This window comes from Leptosomus discolor, chromosome 1 (assembly GCF_034619465.1).
Source record: "Leptosomus discolor isolate bLepDis1 chromosome 1, bLepDis1.hap2, whole genome shotgun sequence".
Classification (NCBI taxonomy): domain Eukaryota; kingdom Metazoa; phylum Chordata; class Aves; order Leptosomiformes; family Leptosomidae; genus Leptosomus; species Leptosomus discolor.
The window spans coordinates 126,795,205-126,815,575 of NC_141391.1; the positions used below are offsets into that span (position 1 = coordinate 126,795,205).

At 45.4% G+C, this 20,371-nt stretch overlaps 1 protein-coding gene across 1 annotated transcript; it reads right to left on the reverse strand.

Moving 5' to 3' along the window:
• Positions 1-734: 734 nt before the first annotated feature.
• CCDC191 (coiled-coil domain containing 191) lies at positions 735-20,212 on the reverse strand. Its single transcript, XM_086464245.1, has 16 exons — positions 20,063-20,212; positions 18,300-18,432; positions 15,832-15,963; positions 15,113-15,291; positions 14,356-14,579; positions 13,416-13,572; positions 11,365-11,555; positions 10,346-10,595; positions 8,544-9,007; positions 7,954-8,048; positions 7,730-7,812; positions 6,273-6,374; positions 4,967-5,110; positions 3,595-3,747; positions 3,057-3,211; positions 735-1,535 (listed from the first exon to the last, which is right to left on the reverse strand). The coding sequence occupies exons 1-16, from the start codon at positions 20,210-20,212 to the stop codon at positions 1,253-1,255; spliced, it is 2,895 nt and encodes a 964-aa protein (XP_086320371.1). The 3' UTR covers positions 735-1,252.
• Between the last annotated feature and the right edge of the window lie 159 nt (positions 20,213-20,371).

The window sequence follows — 20,371 nt, forward strand, 5'->3', positions numbered from 1 at the left end:
AGAGTCTGCTCGACAGCCTGGCTTGTGTGGGCAGGGAGGCGCTCTGACCACATCCCTGTGAGCTCTCTGCACGGACAAACTGCTGATGCTAAGGCTCTGGAGCCTGCTGCTGCGCTTGGGGACCTGGTCTGTCCTATACCACTTCATCTGCAGTGCTTAGTGCTGGTCTCGGTCCCTGACCCTGGACTTCTGTCTAGTGCCGTTCAGTCAGGTTCTGACACAATTTGCACCAATAACTCAGATTTGGGTTTACTGGAAACTTGCAGTGCATAAACAGGTTTTCAAAGTTATCTGATACAATGGATAATGGTAAACTTTCTTCCTGGCGTTGCTGCAGTGCTCCTTGTACTGCGAAATGCTTTTGAAGAGAACTTTGTCTATCTTCTTGTGAGGGGGAAGCAATTCCAGATTCCTACCTTATGCTGTTGCTAAGACAAGGCATACTGTACCTATGCTGCAGGTTAAGGTTAAACAGTGATAAGAAACTTTCGTTTTAATCATGTCAGCTTTAGCTTATGTAAAAAGACAGTCTGCCTTTTTTTTTTTTTAATTTTTATTAAAGTGTTTTGAACAAGTGAAAAGGCCCAGACAGGCTTGCACAATACATCCTTAAATACTACAGTTAACCAGCTTGGAAAACGCTTAAATCACAAGAAGACAGAGGCTTATAAACTTGGAATCACCACTTGCCACCAAAATTGAAGCACTGTGCTTGTGAGCTGGCCAGTGCTGTGAACTAGGCAGTCTCTTGAAAGTGAATCCATGGTTTAGATTGTCCATATGTGATACTGTGATCCAGACCGTTGGCAAATAGGATTTGCATAAATGTCTCTTCCCTCTCCTCCTCCCATCCAAACTTTCCTGGCACAGTTAGCTAGAAACTGTTCTCTGGACGGCCAGGTTTGCAGTAGTGGTTAGGGGTCAGCTAACAGACAAGTCTGTTGGCTCTCTGATCAAGCTGCGTCACCCTACAGACTACTGGCAACAGAAAAGCACCAGGTTACTGCTTAAGGAAAAATAGGTGCAGTTCAGTTCTGTGCTTCCTGTGATGGAGGAGGATTTGTGTCAGTGCTGCAGCTCTGCAGGTGGAAATGGTCTTGGCCTGAAATAGGCCCTGTGCTAGGCTTTGGATACCCAGGCCTCGCTGCCACCAGCCAAGACACCCCTACAGAGACTTCACACGAGGAGGACCTTGTGGGGAATAACCCCCTGAAGTGCAAAGTGAAACAGTCAGAGAAGTTTCCATATATACTTAGTTTACAACAGCAGTGACCCTGGCAAGCTTTTTTTTTTCTGTAAGACCCTTTGCACTGGACAGGACTTCCCCTTGGATTTGTTTCACTTGGTAGGAAGAATCAGTCTTTTTGTCCCCTTTCCCAAAGTCTCCTTTGACTCCCTTCTGTTGTGTTTGGAAGTTGGGGAGAATTTCAGCTACTCTCCTGCGTAGATGGTTTCTCCTTTCCTCTCTCTCTCTCTCCTTCTTCATCAGTAACGGGTATTGCCTCCATGCCTTGAATGCATTCAGCATGAGTCTCCTTAAAGAAATTGGGGACAAAAAGTGACGACATGCAGTTGTGTGCATAACATAACAGGTAATCAAAAGATTACTTCTATTTGAGGGGGGAACTCTCCTAAAAGAGCTGTGGGATTTGTCCTTCCTGCTGCCAGTCAAGTCTCTGATATGTTAAACACCTGCATGCAGACCACTCCATTAATATGTCAGTCATACCAGGGAAAAATAACACATTGCCCTTCTCTATTCCTCTCCCCCAGGAATTTTGGTCCTCCCTCTGACAGGATTCATTAGCTGGTGTTTGCTTAGCACTCTGAAGATTAAAGATGTTTCTTGAAGAATAAACAGGGTCTCTAAGAGCAGTTTCTTCAGGAAAAACACAGGCTCGTTTTGTCCTGACCAACCGCTTGCGAGCGCAGGTATCTGGGCTCCAATTCTTTCCTGATTTTAATCACACCACCAAAGGTGCCTTGCCCAGGGTTCCCATATGGGCAATAGGGAGCAACAGTCCTGTCTAAAGAACAGTTCGCTATGTCAAGGTCTGAACTGCCTTTTGCCAGTCAGTGGGGGAAGAGGTAATGAGGAACCACAGGTGATTATGCTCCTAATATGAGGTCACACAGAATGAATCCAGTCTCTTCCTGGGTCTGAATTTTCCCTGGTTCTTCCAGTTTGCTGGCTTGTTGGGTTACATCATGCACTGTTCTGATCATACTGACATGGAAGCTAGAACAGGTTTGCTCTGTTACATAAGAGGTGAATTTAATTTAATTTATCCGCCAAAGTGCTGCAGATCCTGTTTGGGCTATGCATAGATGCAGCCTATTCATGACTGCATGCAGCTGACAGGCTTTCATGGTGTGGCAGGTGAATATGCTTCTGTTTTCTGCTGAACTTTGACAATAGTTTTTTCTTCCTGTTAAAATGCACAGCTCATGCAGTTATGGGACAATGAGTGAACTGGGTGCATCCAGCTCCAGTCATGATTGGTAGAACTGTCTGCTGCAGTTCTTGCTACAGTATTGCAAATACTGTAACAGCATTGCCAGGCTGACAATGGCATAAACTGAAAGATTCCTTAAGTAGCAGGGTTTCTAGTTGATCAACTTCGGATTTGTGAACTAAATCATCTGCTGTGGACAAAACAATACAGTCTAATTCCTGCACAATCATTTGGCTTGCTATAATTGTACTTAAAGATTTTCCTAAGGGAGCTTTTAGCAGAAGCTGCATGGCCAGATCTGCTAATCAGCTTAGGAAGTTTCAGCTACTTATCTGCTTTCACTGTATTCTCTTTCAGCAGATTTAAAAGTCCTGTGAAGGGTACCACTGAATTTCCTTTTCCAGGCTCATGGAAAATTCTTACCATAAACCTCTGCTGATGTTGTCTGTGCGTATCAAAGAAGCAAAATACCAGCAGTAAAGAACCTGTTTCACATGTTCTTGGGGAGCAGATAATTGACCTGTCAAAAGTAGTCCCTAAAATAATCTAGGGTATATTAAACCTAAGTAAAAAGAACTGCCGGCAAGGGAGTGCACTTACTTGTTGCTGTGTTCAGTAGCAATCTCCAGCTTCTCCCATAAGGTACTTTTTTCCTCCACGATCAGATCAAACCATGCGCAGAAGTACTTCCTCATGAGGCAGGCTGCATGGAGGGTACTCGCTCTCTCCTCCAGAGTGGAAAGATAATCCTTGTACTAGGGAAGGAGGACAGAGAAAGAGGTAAGAATGGCTTCTTGCTCCCAACCTCCAGCCCAATAAGCAGAAACAGAGCAGTGCTGAGACTGTGGCAGTGTAGGGTAATGGGGACAGGAGCAGAGGGAAAACCAGCAGGGAGCAGGGTGAGAGAGTGCAAAGGTGGAGGAGCAGTACACAGGGGAGTGTCCTGGGTGGAGGAGAGTGATGGCGAGCAGAGAGCTGAAAGAAGGTCTCTGAAGAAGAGAGTGGTGTTGCTGGAATGGGGACAGTGTAATTCAGCAAAGGTTGGGCTGCAGGTGTGTGAAGTGGCACTGTGGTGAAGGGGAAGAGCAGCAGCAACTAGCTTGCTTGGTATTGTTTCTCCACTGTGGTGCAGGCAAACCTTTAACCAGCTCCTGAAGCCCCATCTCAGCAACATATGGGAATAGAAGTCCTCAGCCCGAGACACCTTCTCTGTGAGGCTCCCCTGGGTGTCCTGGAGCCATGTCATCAGGCATTTCCTCTGCAGGCTCAGGCAGTAGTGCCTTTGTGCCACCTAAGTAAAGACAGCACAGATGGCAGCTAGTTACTTGGACTAGTGACTACGTAAACATAAAGCTATAGAAAACTGCCTACACTAGAAAAATCATCTCAGCTTTTTGAGACCCCCAAATTGCAGATGTCTGACAGCTGGAATACCTTACAGTATAGGTTGCCACAAAGAGGGATCTGCATAAGGAATAAGACCAGTCTCTCTATCATATCAGGCCACTGCTGTGTCACTTCAAGAAAATATCCTTTTGAATTAGATGCTCAGTTTAACCTATTGTGAATGGAGCAGAGGCATGGCCTATAACAGCTTAGTCCAACCTGCTGACTATAATGCTGACCAACAGGGTGGACTTAAGGAGCAGCTGCTATCCCTCTCCTTCTTCCCAGACAGAAGCCTATGTGCATTTGATCGAGTACTGTAAGTAGCTGCAGTTCCAGTGACTTAAATGGAAGCTTGCCAACTTAGCCCTGGGCTCTGGCTAAACCTTCAGGACACAGTTGAGCGTTATTAGTCCACCTCTGATAGGGCATGTCCCTTCAGCCATGTACGGAAATGTTTCGTTAGCAATATTTATGTGTCAAGGTCTCAGAAGCTACCACTTGCTATTCTGCACTGAAGATATGGCCGGGCTAGAGCAGATTGCTGGATTATCACCTGTGGTGTCCTGCCTCTAGCAGTGGCTAACAATGCACCAGCAGCAGCTCCAGAGAGAAGGAGAGCCCTAGTGATAGGCTGGGGTTAACTACTGTAACTACAGTGGCTTGGTGATGTCTTACTGATTAGCGTTGCTGTGGAGCAATAGAACAGACAGGCTCATGTCACAGAACTTCAATTTTTCTTTTTGGCTGTACCACACTAAACTAACTCCCACTGTGTTATTGGCACCAAATCATGTGGCAGTTATTACTGCAGACAAGTGGAGGCTAACAAAAGATGACTTCTCATTAGACTGAAATTCATTCCTTTCTCTGTCCTTTTGGTTCCTGTTTAATCAGCTATAAATGAGGATGCCACCCTTGTGGGTTTTTGATGACCTTTCATGATTTATTGTCAGATGGGCTGATTTAAAGAACTAATATAGGGCAGGGTGTGCATGGAGAATTTTTGCTTTTTCCATCTCTATCTGGCTTAAGAGCCTATTAAGGTTTCTGCTAAGTGCTGCATCCATTCTTTTTCCCTTCCTGCCATGGCACCAGTCCTTTCCTTTATCCTCAGCACTTACCACCAGCTTTTCCTTGGCTTGCTCCCTCAGCCTTTTCCATGGCACCATTCCCAGCTTTCTGAGCAGGACCTTTTCATAGTGATCTGTGGCCTTTTTCTGGAGCTGCTGCTCTTTCTCCAGGCTCCTCTGCCTCTCCAGCTCTTTCTACAATACAAAAGCAGTAGTTTTCATTTGCTCTGGATGAAGAAGATGTTAAGCAATGACAACAGATTGGCATATTGGAGCTGGAGGTCCTGACCTGACAGGAAATAGGGATCTGCATCATCTTTAGCAGTGCAGACCAGACATGAGCCCATGTACTAGAAACTGTGGTAGAAAGCAAAGGAAACTGTCTTGAAAAGTCTCATGGAAGATGATGGGATTTCTGGACATTTCCTTGGGCCATGTATCAGCATGTGGCCTTCCCTCAGCCCTACAGTTTGGTGTTACTATACCAGACATACCATTTGTGGCTACCAGCAGTGCTGGCATAGAAGGAACCTTCTTTTGATGGACCTTCAATGTGGAGAAGGGGTGTTTTAGTGAGCTCAAGGAGGGCAGCTTTCCATGTTTATAAAACTAGATTGAAAACATGTCCAAAAATTATTCTGAGTTTACACATGGACCCTACCACTTAATCTAGCCTAAATAGTAGGGGAGGGATGTGGGTATTACATAACTGTACAATATGACTTTTGACTGAGACTTAGGGATGAAAGTCAAACATCCTAAAACACTCAGTCCAAGTAGAACAGTAGTTTTAGGTCAAATTCCTGTAGGATTTCAAATGTGCTATTTGGGTTATTAGAACAGCTCGTTTCTAAGTAACAATAATGAAGTGGGGCTATTCCTAGGCTAGCTCCAAGGAGAGGATGCTTCTCTTCTTCAGGTGAAAAGCTGCCTTTGAAATATCTGTCAAGCTTGTTTACTTTTAAATCGTGTGTTTGTGTCTGGTATCATTGTGTATGCTGGAGGGGGATACAAGTGGAAGGAGCAGCCTGAAAGCGGGCTGAACACACTGCCACTGTGCAGGCTTACATCACTACACCTGAGCAGTGAACGTCCACCAGCTGGGACCTCTAGTCCTGCTGGTGAGAGAGTATATACTTCATAGTGCGTTTGGTCCACAGCCTTTCCTAACGCTGCCAAAAAGGGGGAAGGTGGCGAGTCTATACAGCATGTGCTGTGCTGTGCTGTGGAACTCCGCTCTACTGATGAAGACCTTCAGTTCACATTACTCTGGCTGCTGACTGAGTGCTAGTGGGTAATGGCTCTTCTTCCCTATCCCTGCTAAAGGCAAGGGGAAACAGGGGATGTGTTTGGTCACCAGCTTCTGCTGCCTTCTCTCATCCCGTCGTTTTTGCTGCTGAGCTTCCTTTTCCTCAGCCTTCTTCCTCTGTCGTGCTTCCTCTTCAGCCTTCAGCTGGGCCTTGAAATGGAGAAAAGTAAAATTTAACTTGGTGCTTGTGACCTTTCCCAGTATTCCTCTAGTGTTGACCAGCACCTGAAACTTCAGAAGGAAGCAGACTTTGTCACATACTGGACATGATCTGTGCTGGGCAATGAACCGTGGAAGGGAGAAGGAGGAGAGGCTGTTCTTTCTACTGCCTATACATATCTTTCTTTGCTCTAAGTTACAGCATTTGTCCAATCTTCCCCTAAAAAATTCAAACTATACACCAAGTTTTTATTTATTGATAACCTGATTGCTGAAGTCAGTTCTGAATCTCTGGGCTCTGCTCTGAAGTTTTACTTCTACAGGCAAAGCAGCATTACAGGTACCCAAACATTTCTTTCCCTAAACATTGAAGATCAAAGAAGTTGGTTTACTTCAGTACTGGTCATGCTTGGCACAATATCCTTCTCTGAATGTTTATCTACTCCTCTTGCAAACCCCACTCCACTTTCATTTCACAATGCTTTCGCTCTTGATGTATACATCAAGGGCCTAAAACATACCCCAACCATAATGCGTGATTATTCTGACTCTGCTTCCTAATCTCTACGATCATGGCAACTGCAGTGGAGGAAACCTAACCCAATGCTTGCCTGTCCACTCTATGGTTAAAGTGTTCTCTAAGGGTCATTTCAGCTTCCTGTGTATGTGAGTGCATCTCTCTTGCTTGGAGAAAGAAGAAACGCTGTTGTTTTAGGACCCCAGTTCTGAGCTTTCTAATCCTAATGCAACTTACTATCAATGTTTTCAGTAACAGCCTAATGCCTTGAAGCTAAGAACACTCCTCTGTTGCATGGGTATCATAGAACTTGTCTATTAAGTATGCAAATGTTGTCAGTATCTTCTCTCTTCAAACCTTCAGCAGAGATTTGCTAGAAAGATGCAGGATTTTTACTAGGTGAGACTGCATGTCCTCAAGCTGCACGTGACCAGACAGGAGAGGCAGGGGAGGGGAAACTCACCATTGCCAGGTCTAATCAAGTGGATCGCTGCATGCACTTCTACCCTTCCCATTCTCAGCAAGGACAAGTTACAGTCTGGGGTAGGTGTGAAAGAAGTGTTGGCGGGGTGGTAAGGGAGGCTGCTTCTAGAACTGCAACTGCATCAACATGAAGTGTCTCCCTGTGATATGGCAAGGCTAGTGCTGTCACCGTATGCAAATGCAGCAATAACTACTTTTGATGTGTGCTGGACATATGCTTTCTCACAAGCTATAAAACTCCTGTTTTGGATAAAGGGCCTTTTCTTGATCTCTGGAGTTAAAAGCACATTTCTTGTAACTGGAATGATGTGAAAGAGACTTTTATTTCATTTTCTACTTCCCTTACCAATTTTTCCTCTTCTCTTTGTCGTTTGGCTTCTTCTAGTTTCCTCCTCTGTTCTGCCCGCTGAGCTGCTCTCTCCTCCATAGCTACAGAAACAGAGGACATAAGGCTTAGTGGAAATGAGCTATAGGACAAAAACAGCCCCAAGGAAGCAAAGAAAGAGAGAAGTTTCCAGACAAGGTGTTGGAAAAGTCATCTGGAATCGTCTTTGCTATATAGGACAATACCTTTCACTATGGGATGAACTGAGGTCAGCTGGCGAGAGGGCCTCCTGCCTTGCATCACTGCCCTTGTGTTTTCTGGCCCATGAGAAACAGGTGGACTATGAAAAGAAAGAGTAAAGAAATTCATCAATGCATGTGGTCAAATGGTGTCCCACACCTACCACCTATGCTAGAGAAACAGGCCTCCACTGTGCTGCATTTTCATTCTGAATCCCTGATATGCCTTTCTTCTGCTTGAAATGATGCATCCTTGCAAAGGAGCTGAGTACCCTGGGTTGCTGCATGTTCTGATATACTGAGGATGACACTGTCTTTTTTTTTTCCTAAGTAAATCCCTGCTGCTACTATGTGCGACACTAGTGTTGCTTTTTCTAAGTAGATCCTGTATGGATCACATGGTGTCGAGCCACTGCAAAAAGGAAGAAGGATGGAGAACTGTGGCCAGACTGATACTACCCTTGAGGCTAAATTACAGGTGAGAGGAAGAGCATATAGCGCTAGCATGACTGAAGTGTGCCTGGCAAACTCAGGCTCAACTTGAGTAGGAATGAGACATTCTGACTAATTGACCCTGCTTTATCGAGGGCAAATACCTCAAATGGGTTATATTCTTGCATCTGGATTGCTTTTCCCTCTTTGTTTTTTCCTCCCTGGTTTGAGAAGCAGAGCTGTTAAGTGGCTGGGTTACAGCTGTGGCTTGTGCTGTCTCTTCTTTAGTGTTGCTCAGCCTCTGATTGTCCTGCAGTTCAAGGATCAGCTCTTGCTGTTTCTGAAGCTGCTGCCCCTGCTCCTTGATCAGATGTGGCTGGAAGGCATGGTGGTGCTCGAAACGGCTACTATAAGCAGGAGCTGTCTTTGGATCAGGTGCCTGAAACTGCTGGGGGAAAGCAGCTATTTGATACACAGGCTGGTCCTGGTCACTCGGAGCTGCCTGTTTTACGGTAATCTCGCAGGCCAATTTTGGTTTTCCGTAGGAATGAGATGTGTGAGCAGCATCCCAACAAGAGTGGTCTCTGGTCTGGTCAGGTTCTTTCTGTATGAGGCAAGTTTCAGTTGGCTAGGGGGACAAAAAAAAAAAAAAATTTGGCATTGATTAAAACCAAGCATTCTTCTGCCCTTCCTACATAGTAAGCGTTTCTTTAATGCAAATCTAGCAAGATGCCTGAGAAGTAGGGTAATCTCAGCTATGGAATCTTTATCCGGTTCCTAGCCAGGGCAGAGGGGCCCTGTTATGCACAAAATGGGATGCTGTGGGAAAGAACTGTTAAGGAGCTATGTGCCATTTCACTGAGAGGAAGAAATCCTGATAAGGCAAAAGCTCTGGGAGGAATCTATCCTGACTATTTTGTTAGGGAGCACAGCTCAGGACAGCTCATTTCTCAGGGATTAGCACACTCTCTTTTGGACTGTGTCGTCCCTACTCAGCGCTCAGATGGAGAATAAAGGAAAAAACAGTTGTTGAAGTGATCTACATGGCTGATCTACTGGACAGTCCCTTTTCAGACGGAGGAGAAGTTTACAACGTGCTGCTTCCTCATGCCTTTTCTCCAGCTTTGATAAATATTACCATGAAACCAGTGCACAGTGGGGAAGGAGGCTGCGCCTTTTCTGACACATGGTCTTTCTCTGAAGGGGCATCAGATTTAAGGCCTGATTCCTGATTCCTAGGTCAAACCCCAAATTCAGTCCCATCCTTCCAGGATCGGTGGATTATTTTTTTTACCAGTGCATTAGAAGAAAAATATGGGCCTACTACAATGATATAAGCACTGTAGGAAATCCACTTCTGCTGTCAAGCAAACAAAAAGCTTGACCTGTAATGTATGTGTGTGAGTTCTCATGCTGGGATCAGGGTTCTGCTGTGGTACAGGTTTTATAGACAGAAAGGAAGGATAGGCTCTGACCTGACAAATGACAATTTCAGGAAGCAACCTCTGATTCTCCTCTCCTACCTCCTTAGGATTATTATCCTGAAACAGCCAGTGTTTTTTTTTCCCCTATGCTTAAAAGCCAGAGAGCTGCACTAGCATGACAGAAGTCTCTTGTCATGCAGTCAAGCATTATTCTTTTTAAGTCTAAGCAGGCATCAAAGATGTAACTAATCTCTCAGCAAAAGTGATCTGGGTGTGGGACATTCATTGCAACTCTCAGTACATGAACCGTTGTTCTCAGGCAGCATTAAAGATTATTTTTAAAACTCATCCATTGTCCTTCACGTTTGCCTCTGATTTTTAAAGACTTTTCTGCTGAACAGTTGTAGGCAGCTATTTGGGGGTCACCCTGGGAAAGAAGCCTTCGCCTGGGACAATATACTCTTTATTTCAGATTGCACAAAAGAAGTACTTTGTAAGATTACTGAGATGCCAATAGACAAAACTACACAGGAAGGATTTACCTCGTCTTGCTGCAAATCTTGATGATGGTTTTCTTCTGCTGTCCCAGGCTTGTTAACTTCCACTGGCCTGTCCAGACCACCCTTCCCCTGTGACAGTGCATCCAGCAGCTGTGCCTTCTTTCTCTTAATCTCCTCCCTCTTGATCTGCAGCTCTTGCTTTTGTGTCTCTGCTTGGCTCCAGCGCTGCCATGCCAGAAAGCAGCTGCGCAAAAGCCGTCGCTGGTAATGCTCCGCAGACAGTTGGTTTTGCCTGAATGAGAAAGCACTTGTGTTATGATAGGAGTGAGGTTTCTGCCCAGGCCTGCCTGAAACAATTGCATCAAGTACAGCAGTCTAGGCCATGGCACAAGGCTCCATAACTTTCTGAGTCTTTTTGTCACTTAAATCTGAAGGCCCTCCAAAGCACAGGTACAGTTTCTCCAAGAAGGAGTGGGAGGGCAGAAAGGATGCCCATTATTTTGAATGCCCATTTCCTAGTTCACATTTTGCAGTTTCCTGCATCATCCTTGGGCTGTAGGGTAGGTGCAAAGGAGGAATCCTGTTGCCTTGCCAGCCACATAGGGGGAGGCAGCAATGCCTCACCACACAGCCTGCCAGACACCTGCAAGAGCAAAATTTCCCTGGCTGATTGGGAATTCATCCAACAGCCTCCTTAATGAAAGGCACTGGCCAAAATGATCTCTGCTATACTCCTACTGAAATAGGAAATAACTATATTAATCAGGAGTAACTATGGCACCTCATATTCTCTGGGGTCCTGAGCAAGCCAGGGTGAGATTTCCAGGAAAGATACCTACAGAGACACTTGTTGGAAAGTGCTAAAGCTCTTGTTTATCTCTATTGTCCTTTTCATCTGTGCCACAACGCCTCTGGCAGACTGCAGGCAATGTAGCAATTTTCTCAAAAAGCTACTGTTTTCCTCCTGATGGCTAACTGGCAAGCCCCTTTTACAGTCCCTGATCACTGCACTGCCCAAGCACTGCTGCAGTAGGAGGGGTTCCACAGTGTAGGGTCACTACCTGTTTTGATGCTGGAAATAAACCTCCAATTGCCGTGTCTCCTGCTCTACTTTCTGGGCCCAAGTATAGTTTCTCCAGGCACGCAGGGCCTTCAGTTGGCATTTCCAGTCAGCAAAGGCTCTGGCTTTTCCCATTTTAATTCTGAGCTCCAGAATGACTTTCAGCCAAGCAGAAAAATGTTGTTGCATGCACTGCATTGGAGAATTTCAGAAAACAAATGACCAAGGTACAGCCCTTCCCACAAATGCTGACCCTCTCCACCCTTCCCCTTATCTGACTTTACTTTTTGAGAGTCTTTATAGAACCCCCGCTTTCAACAATTACCCTTGAGGGTAAAAAGAATAACACAGAGCATGTGCAGGTCTTCTACAAAAAGCAGAAAGGGACTAGAAAGATAACATCATGGGCCTCTATACTTTTGAATGAAACATACACTTAGTTCACCAAGAGTAAAGGAATAAAATGGGTGAGGAACATAGAACTTGTAAAGACAGGAAAGACATTTCAAAATCTAGAAAATGTCTAAGATGCTACAGGTAAGAACAATTCTGTGGAGAACAGTTCACAAATATCTCCATGGACTACTTTTTTTTTTTTTTTTTTTTAACTTAGACAAAAATCAAGGTGAATTTATGACACAACCTAAGCTCACCCTTGTTGCAGTAGGAAGCCAAATCTTTCCTCTATTGTGTAATTGCACTCGCTGCCTCTGGGAGTGATTTATATCGTACAGAACAGCAATTTGCTATCTAATCTACCCCATAATTCTAGCCCTGTCACTGCAGACACTGTTCATTTTGATCCTCCAAGAAGGTGAACTCACAGGGCTCAGCTGTTCCCCTTTTGTCATAATTCCTTCTTTTAATTGCATTCCTCTCACTCAGTGAAATCTCCAAATGGAGGCTTACAGAAAGGACAAAATGTCAATGCATTAGCTATTTCTTTCTGCTTTAGGAAAATAATCAAAGTGTCACTATTGCTTAGCTCAGCTAAGCTGTGGCTTCTCACAGTACTCCAGCCCTAAATTGTTCTGTGGTTTCATTCAGGCTTATCTTCACAGCTTAGACTGTGCTAGAGAGAGGTTGTGTACTGCTAAACAGTAGCCAAGCTCAAACGCAGCAGGTGGGCAGATGAAGTAAGCCATGGGGAGAATCACCATAAAAGCTATGGGATTCTTCTATAAACATTAACAGTGATGACTGCTCTATTAATTAAAAACATTATATGATGGATGGCATTTATACCTGCACTCAGGGAAATTTATTCCCTTTGCTGAGACTGTCCATATAAAATTATTCAGTACAAAAAGATTGCTCTTTAATTGCAAGTATTTGATACAACTAGGTGTTTCATCCAGAGTTGGCCATGGTATCAGAATAATACGAAAGAAATAGGTTCCCACTAGGAATTATTAAAGTCTGCACGTTTGCCTCAAAGAGCTGTTGCAATATCACATAATATCCTACTGCACCCAGTAAGAGGGGGTCCTTGAGGAACCCATCACTGTGGAGGTGCTGGCATACTTCAGCTCCTAGAGACCCAACTCAAAATTCATCCCAGGCCTCAGCAGTTCTCTCCTCTTTCCTCTCTCTGCTCCTGCACCAGGGTCTGCAAGGCAATCTTTAAAATATCTTCCCATACACACAACAAGGGCTTCTCAGGCCCTTTTGTGGCATTTCCCCCCTTTTACTTCCTTCATCAAGGAAAAATAAATCTTGCCCCGCTGCCCTCTCTGTACATCTGCCTATTTCTCAATTGCAGAAGCCTTTATGTTCACAACTGTCCTGAGAGCCCCATCTTTTCCACAATTCTAAGTGAAACCTCCCACTGAGTACACTTGAGGCACAGACACACTGGGGATGGAGGCTGAGGATATCTCACTCCTAGTCTTACAAGATACTTTTCGCCCTGCTCTTCTACTTTTCTGGTATCAAGAGGAGGGCTTGGAAGAAGTAAAAAATTCTGATAACCAGGACTTTTTACTTCAGTTTTGCAAACAGTATTTGAGGGCAGGTGGCTCAGAGTCTCAGATAAAGAAGGGCGATGCTCACTCTCTGCTTGTTGGCGTGAACCCTGCGCAGCAGCTCCTGAGCCCTTCTCTGTTTCTCCTCTCCTTGCTCTTCTTTTTTAAGGACGAGGGGTGGTGACACAGTAATAGATAGTTCCTGCATTGACAGATTCCGTCTTTTTTCTTGTCTCTTCCCCTCCCTGGAAAGTCAACAAACATACAGATGTAATACAATCAGGAAAGTACTGTAGCACAGGTTTCACACTCTTTGGCCAGTCCTAAGAGAATCACCTCTACAGCTTAAGAAAGTTGCTCATTATTTAACTCGACCTTCTTAGAAAACAGCCTCTGTCATGGTTTGGGATCCCAGAGATTAAACAGTCTGGAGCATTTCCAAAATATAGCAGGCAGAAGAAAACAGTAAGATTTCAGTAAAGCTCTTGCATGAGAAGATTTAGGATCTCAGAGGAGCCTAAGTAAATAAATGGCATCCCTACAAGTCACATCTCCGTGACAATCCAAGCTCAGCAGAAGCAAAACTTATGTTTCCGCAGAATTCTCAGCCAAGAATGCTCTTTCTCATAGCAGAAGAAATATTGTTAAGTGCTAGACTTTCAACACAGGCTATTATTTTTTTTTTCTTGCTGCTTTTCATGCTGCATTAGATGCTAACAATGCTGGATGTGGCCACAGAGTTGATGGAGAGGATGTATGGTGGTGCAAACACACTCCTACTTTGTGATTCAGTGTAGATACTGGTAATGGTTGAGGGAAGGCTACCAGTAGCTTTAGCCCATCTTCCCACTAATGATAAATTCTGCCATTGACATTGATAACAATGGAATAAAAGGGTTTGGGAGAGTTTGGAGACAGGAATAGCAGATGTTTCCTTTAGGACCATCACTCCTCTTACATTTCGCAAAAGGAGCTGAGAGGAAAAGTGTTCTTCATATGGCTCTTTCTATGCCCCCTCTCCCTCTTACGTTTTCTGTGCTTCTGCCATGCTGTGCCTCTTCTCAGCCATTTCCTTTCGCAGCTTCACCATTTCCCTCTGGATCTCCTCCTCCTCCTTCTTGGCCTTCAGGGCCTTCCTTCTGTCCTCCTCCTGTGCTTGGCGCTTGGCCTCTGACAGGACTGATTTCTTCAGGGACTTTTCTTTTCTCTGAAGCTCTAATGCTTGCTGACGCCTCATTCGGTTTTCTTTTACCTGGGAAGGAGGAAATTAGTAAAAGTCAAAGCAAATGCCAAAGGCTGAAGAATTTGAGGTTCATTGTACACTGACAGTGTATCATAATCTGTTCATTGTACACTGACAGTGGGTCACAATCCACCTTTCACATGAAGCAGGCAACCCTATCCAAAGCTGGCACTGGCTGGACTGGTTCTCCTCTCAGACCAGCAAAAAACTTCATTAAAAAGAGTGAGGTTAAACCAGTATCACTTGATGGGAGAAGTCAGAACTGAGTGCCATGGCAGCTTTTCCTGTCAGTCTTTAGAAAGGGGGAAAACCTGAACAGATGTAGTGGAAGTTGACTGTGCAAGCTACTGTGAATGTCTGACGTGCATGTGGAAATGCAGTGACGTTCCAGCTAAACTGCGGAAGAGTATCCTCTGGTATTTGTCTCCAAGTCAGATTATTGCAGGTTCAGAGGGAATACTGGGGAAGTATCACTGAGCATTTACTCTAAACCTATAATCCTCCATCTTATTCCTTTTAACTGTGCTGCCTTGCCTGCTCACCTGCTTGTGTCTGAGCTCCATGATTATTCGTGGATCTGCAAGTTTTCGTTTTTCCTTGATGTCTTCAAGTCTAAGCAGTTTCACTATCCTGCAGTTCACAGCTTCACTCTGCAAAAGATGCTGCAGGTATTCTTGGACAGAAGAACTCTCCAATTCACGTTCCAGATAGCTGCACAAGTCTGAAATGAGAAATGCAGATTATCTCAGGCTAGAGTGAAATGAATAAACCCCTCTGTCTCAGATCGCAAAGCCTAAAGTAATTAAAGGGATCACTCTCCCAGACTGTGAATGCATTTCTGATGAAAGCAGACACACTGACTGCACTCCATTTATCCCCAAAGAGTCTTAATCAGTCTCCCATTGAACATGCTACAGCAGTAACAATATTTCATCCACTTTTTACTGCCTTGCCTTTGAGCATCTCAAACGGCTGTATAAATTTGACAGGCCTCACAAATACCCACGCACAAAAGAAATAAAGTTTCTCTTTTACAAAAGAAGACATCGAATGTTTATGAGGTGCATTTGTGCAGCCCTATAACAAGCTGCTGTAACAGCTGGGGGAGAAAAATCATCACCTCTAATCTTATTTCGACTGAACCTGCTATCCTGGCCTCAAAGCACCTTTTACCTCTCAGTCCAACAAGCCATGAGGCCTAGCTCCCTTCCCCAGCACATCCTCAGAAAGAAAGCCAAGAACTGCTTGGTTGTGCTCTCACCATCAAACCGTTCATACTTCAGCGGGGCTGCAGAAGGCTCTTCCAGGAGGACAGAGTCAACTTCCTCTTCTCCATTGCTCCTCAGCTCTGGTTGCAGTTTGGACTTCATCCAGCTATGGAGCAGCTCTTGGGCTATCATGAGGGAAGAGACTGATGACTTCACTTTCTTAAAAAATATATGGGTAAGTGTAAACTAGCAAGGCTCTGTCTCTGGGGTAGTTCTAGCACATGCTGGAAAGGCTGTCTAAAATGGCTGAAAGCTGATCTGCAACAGAAAATCGAAGAAGGCTAATAGTTCTGTTCTCATCTTCTTGATCTATAAAAGAACAGGAATGGACGGTGGCAAACTTCTTCCCTGTCACATATGTCACGAACGAATTCTTCTCCACTTCATTTTTCCTACAAGATTCTGTGGGCATTTAGATCACTCGTGTGGCTATTATAACATTTATCAAGGAGATGGAATTCACATGAGATAATTCATAACTCAGATAGCTTTCATATGTTTTACCACTGCACTTGCAGTCAGTTAGATATTTTCCACATGTACAGCCCAGGTTGTCTCTGTTAAATACAAAAAGAACAAATGTTTGGATAATCGCTTGCTTCATGTGCACGGGTTAACCTTTGTGAGTACCACAGCTCCAGGAACCGGAGTGCAGGTTGCAAATCTGTCAGGTGGCAAGCTTCACCAGGGACTACCTGTACTCAGAATTAAGACTGCAACTACAGTAATGCATCCATGATGGATTTGGTACTCCTCAGTAAGCTGAAATGCCTAACGAACAACTGGGTATAAAGTCCTCCTGTGGACTTTATTTGCATCTCCACTTTTCTGTGAAAAAACCCACAAAAATTCCTTTTTCAGAGTTCCTACTCAAAAGCAAGGACAGTTAACGTGGCTGCTGCCTCAACAAACCACCTGGCCTCACTGCATGGGTGGCCAAGCTGTTCCTGAAGCAGAACGCAGGGCTGTAAACTGCAAGGCATCAAGAACAGCCTCACAAGAAGCTGAGCCATCCATCTGGTGAGGGTGGGCAAAGAGCAGGGATCTCAGCAGCCACTGTAGTGCAAGTCATCCCCTGTAAAGGCACATGGCGGATAAGGCAGGAGGAAACAGCTGCTCAAAATCGCTAGTTCTAACACACAATGAAGATGCTCCCATTGAGTCCTGGTATTTGTAAGGCACAAAAACCTAATTAAAACTTCCTTAAAAGGGTTCAGAATTTTTCAAGAAACATAAATCTGATGTTTATTGTCCTTCAAATCACTATTGTTCCCTTTCATAATGTCTCAGGCCAGCTCAGGAACAAGGACATATATCTGATAACAGAAAGAAGAGAGAAAAACAGCTTATCACTTGGGGAAGGGTTACTTTTTTTTGACTGGGAAATGCAAGGTCCTCACAACTGCAGTAAAAGGGTTCTGGCAATTCTCTTATCAATGCCTTTTTTTGCAAAGTGGACTACATGTAGTTAATACCATGAAGTATTCCAATAATGGATTCTAGATCCAGATAAAAGGCTTTCAGTTGAGTTAGGAACAATCCCGAGGGATTGGTAGCTATAAAAAGGAAAACCCTAGCAGAGAAGAGCAAACAAAAATAATAAACATGAGGAGAGCAAGCAAATTTTCCACCAATTGCAAAGACAGCTCCTTTTGAGCCACTGTGTAGTACAACGCATTCAGACAGTGCACTGTAAGCAGATAGGTGTATTCCATGCTATTAGTTGAACCCTTGACGATTACAAGTGAAAAAGCTGATTTCCTGTATTGAAGTGGATGCTCTTGAGATGTGTCTTCATTCCATTCTGTAAAGCTCATTTTGAGTCTTAAAACAATGGTTAACTCAGTTTTTAAAATCCTCTCTCCTATCAGCTCTTTACACTGCAGATGTACTGCTAGCACTGATGGGAGATAATTTCCCTCTTTTTATTTATTTTTTTTAAATGTACCACAGTTTTATTTTTATATTTCGGTAAGCACTTGTGGCTGCAGGCATTACAAATGGAATATTTAGTTAGCTAATTAGTGAGGAAAATTTTGTATGGGAATCAAAGCAAAAGCACACAATTATTCATAGATGTGAAAGTTACACAGAGCAACTTCATTTTCACATTTGGCCTCCTATTAAAAATATGTCAAGTAATTTCATCCAGTTTCCTATAGCTCACTAACTTGTATTTGCCCATACAGTGTGTCTTCAAGGGCAGTATTCGTCTTAGTCCTGACCTGTAATCTCCAGGGGACAGAGAGTTTATCCTTCTCTTAGGTATGCAAATTAAGATCTACCTTGAACTCCAGCAATTGATTCTTCTTAGGCCTTTTTCCATTAGCTGAAAGGCATCTTACTAGGAACCATTTCTTATGGTCTCAAGCTTTGCAAGAGCCTGTTCAGACCAAAAGCACAATGCTGGATCAAGAATAATTCATTTAGGCAGCTTGTAGCAAGCAGTTTTTCAGCTCACCTTCCTCACACGCCTCATCATGATCTTGCAGCTGTTCCAAACTTGTCACAGGAACACAAGGCCCCTGTGGAAACCTTGACCTTTGAAGGGAGAAAGCTTCAGAGACAGCATACTCAGAGTCCTGGTCCACTCTCTTTAAAGAAAGGAAAACATTTCTAAGGATTGCTGGATATTCATTTATAAATTTCCTGTATTCAGGTTGCTCCTCCAGAGAGAGCAACATCAGTGGGAATGTAACACAAGATAGCACGGCTGTTATAAGAAATAGATTGCTTTTGAAGCACATTTCTCTGACTCCTCGGTTGACTGAGGAAATTTGACTTAGAAATCATGAAGTAATAAGCATTAATTTGGCAATTAGTGCTAATCATAGCTATTGGAGAACAAGTAGGGAGAATGCAAACACCCAGCTCCTGGGGACTGGGCTTGCTGAGCTAGTCCCCAGCAACCACCAACTATGAAATTTGGTATCAGCATTTTGTCATAACCACTGTGTAAATAGTCTGAGTGATTTTCTGTCCCACGTTAATCTCTCCGAGGTGTAAATGGTCACTGTGTTTTCACATGTAACACCTGTACCCCAGAGAGCCCACATTTCTGCAGGACTTCTGCCCTTTGTGCTGGGGCAACCAGAACAAGCTGCTGCCAGAGGCCCAGGAGGCTGCACGAGGGGGCAGATGCACACTCCTACCCGCCAGAAGCAGCAGGCTGAGGGTAGGAGCATGGTCTTGTCAAGAGAAAAAGTGTTAAGAGTCACAAACATTCCACCCAACTAGGTGGGCTTGAACGGAGGAGTGGGGGCATCAGGCCTTGGTGGCATGAGACTAATCTCAAAGATAATAGGAGTATCAAGATAAGAGAACGTTAAAAGTCCGTTTTCATATGTAAAATTGGGAGTGACATCATTTGCTTTGCTGCAGTTTTTTCTTTTGTTGTCGTTTTGTATAAAAGACCCGACTTGTTTCTCCAAAGCTAGCTTTGGGGAGTTACCACCTACCACCCTTTTCTGCACAGAACTGGAATTAAACAAGTACTCTGTGTGTTTTTGAGCTCTTTGCACACCGGGTAAAAGAACCCTGATTTTGGGGACAGCAACGGGGGTGCCCAAGGAAGCAAAACAAAGGGGAGGTCACCCAAGCATTCATTCTCTTTGATCTCAGGGGGTCGTAGCTGCAGGAGGCGGTGCTTTGGGGTAGACCCCCTGTATGCCTCGCCCAGGCAGACAACCTGCAGCACTGCTCCACTCGCGTGCGACCCGCGAGCTCCACGCAGGGCGACAAGGTGACCTCACTGCGGAGCTACCGTGCGAGTTACTTCACCTTGATCCGCTGCTCCAAGTTATCGGAGTCACACTTTGGCTGGAAAGAAAATGAACAACAATAACAGCAACAGCGTTTCAACCACCTGTCTCTCATTTCGAGCCAGAGTTCAACGCTGCCACGTTCAGCGCCACTCGCTCGAGCGTAGCGCGGACTTCCCGCCCGCTGGCAACGGCCGCTGCTGCTGCGGCTGTTGCTGCAGACCTGGGAAACCTCTTCTCCTGGGCCTGACCCTGCCGGTGAAGGCGGGCGGGATCCCGGGGGGCCGCCTCACCCGTGCACCGCCCACCCCGCACCCCCGGCCCGGCCCGGCCCGGCCCGGCCCCGCCGCCCTTTCAGCCGTTGGGGGCGCAGCGGCCGCGCACTTCCCTTCACCCGAGAGGGAGCCCCCTAGCGCTCTCCCCGCCGCCCCCCGCCATCCCGCGGCCACCCGGGCCCCGTTACCTTCGGCCCGGCCCCGGCGGTGCGGCGCCGCCAGCGGTACAGCTGCGGCCTGTGCCCCGGGAGGGCCATGGCTACGGCGGGCACCTCCGAGAGCCGCCCGCCCCTCTCAGCGCGTCCCACGGCGCTCCGCGTCGGCAGCGGCTTCGCCATGGCAACGCCGCTCCTCGAGACCGGAAGTAGTGCGGTGTGTGTGTTCCTCGCCCCCGCCGGCGCGCGCTGATGACGGCGGTTGAGGCGATTGGGGCGGGAGCGGGAAGCGGGGAGCCCCGCGCCGGCCACCGCCCCCAACCCCCCCCCGTTCCCGGTGAA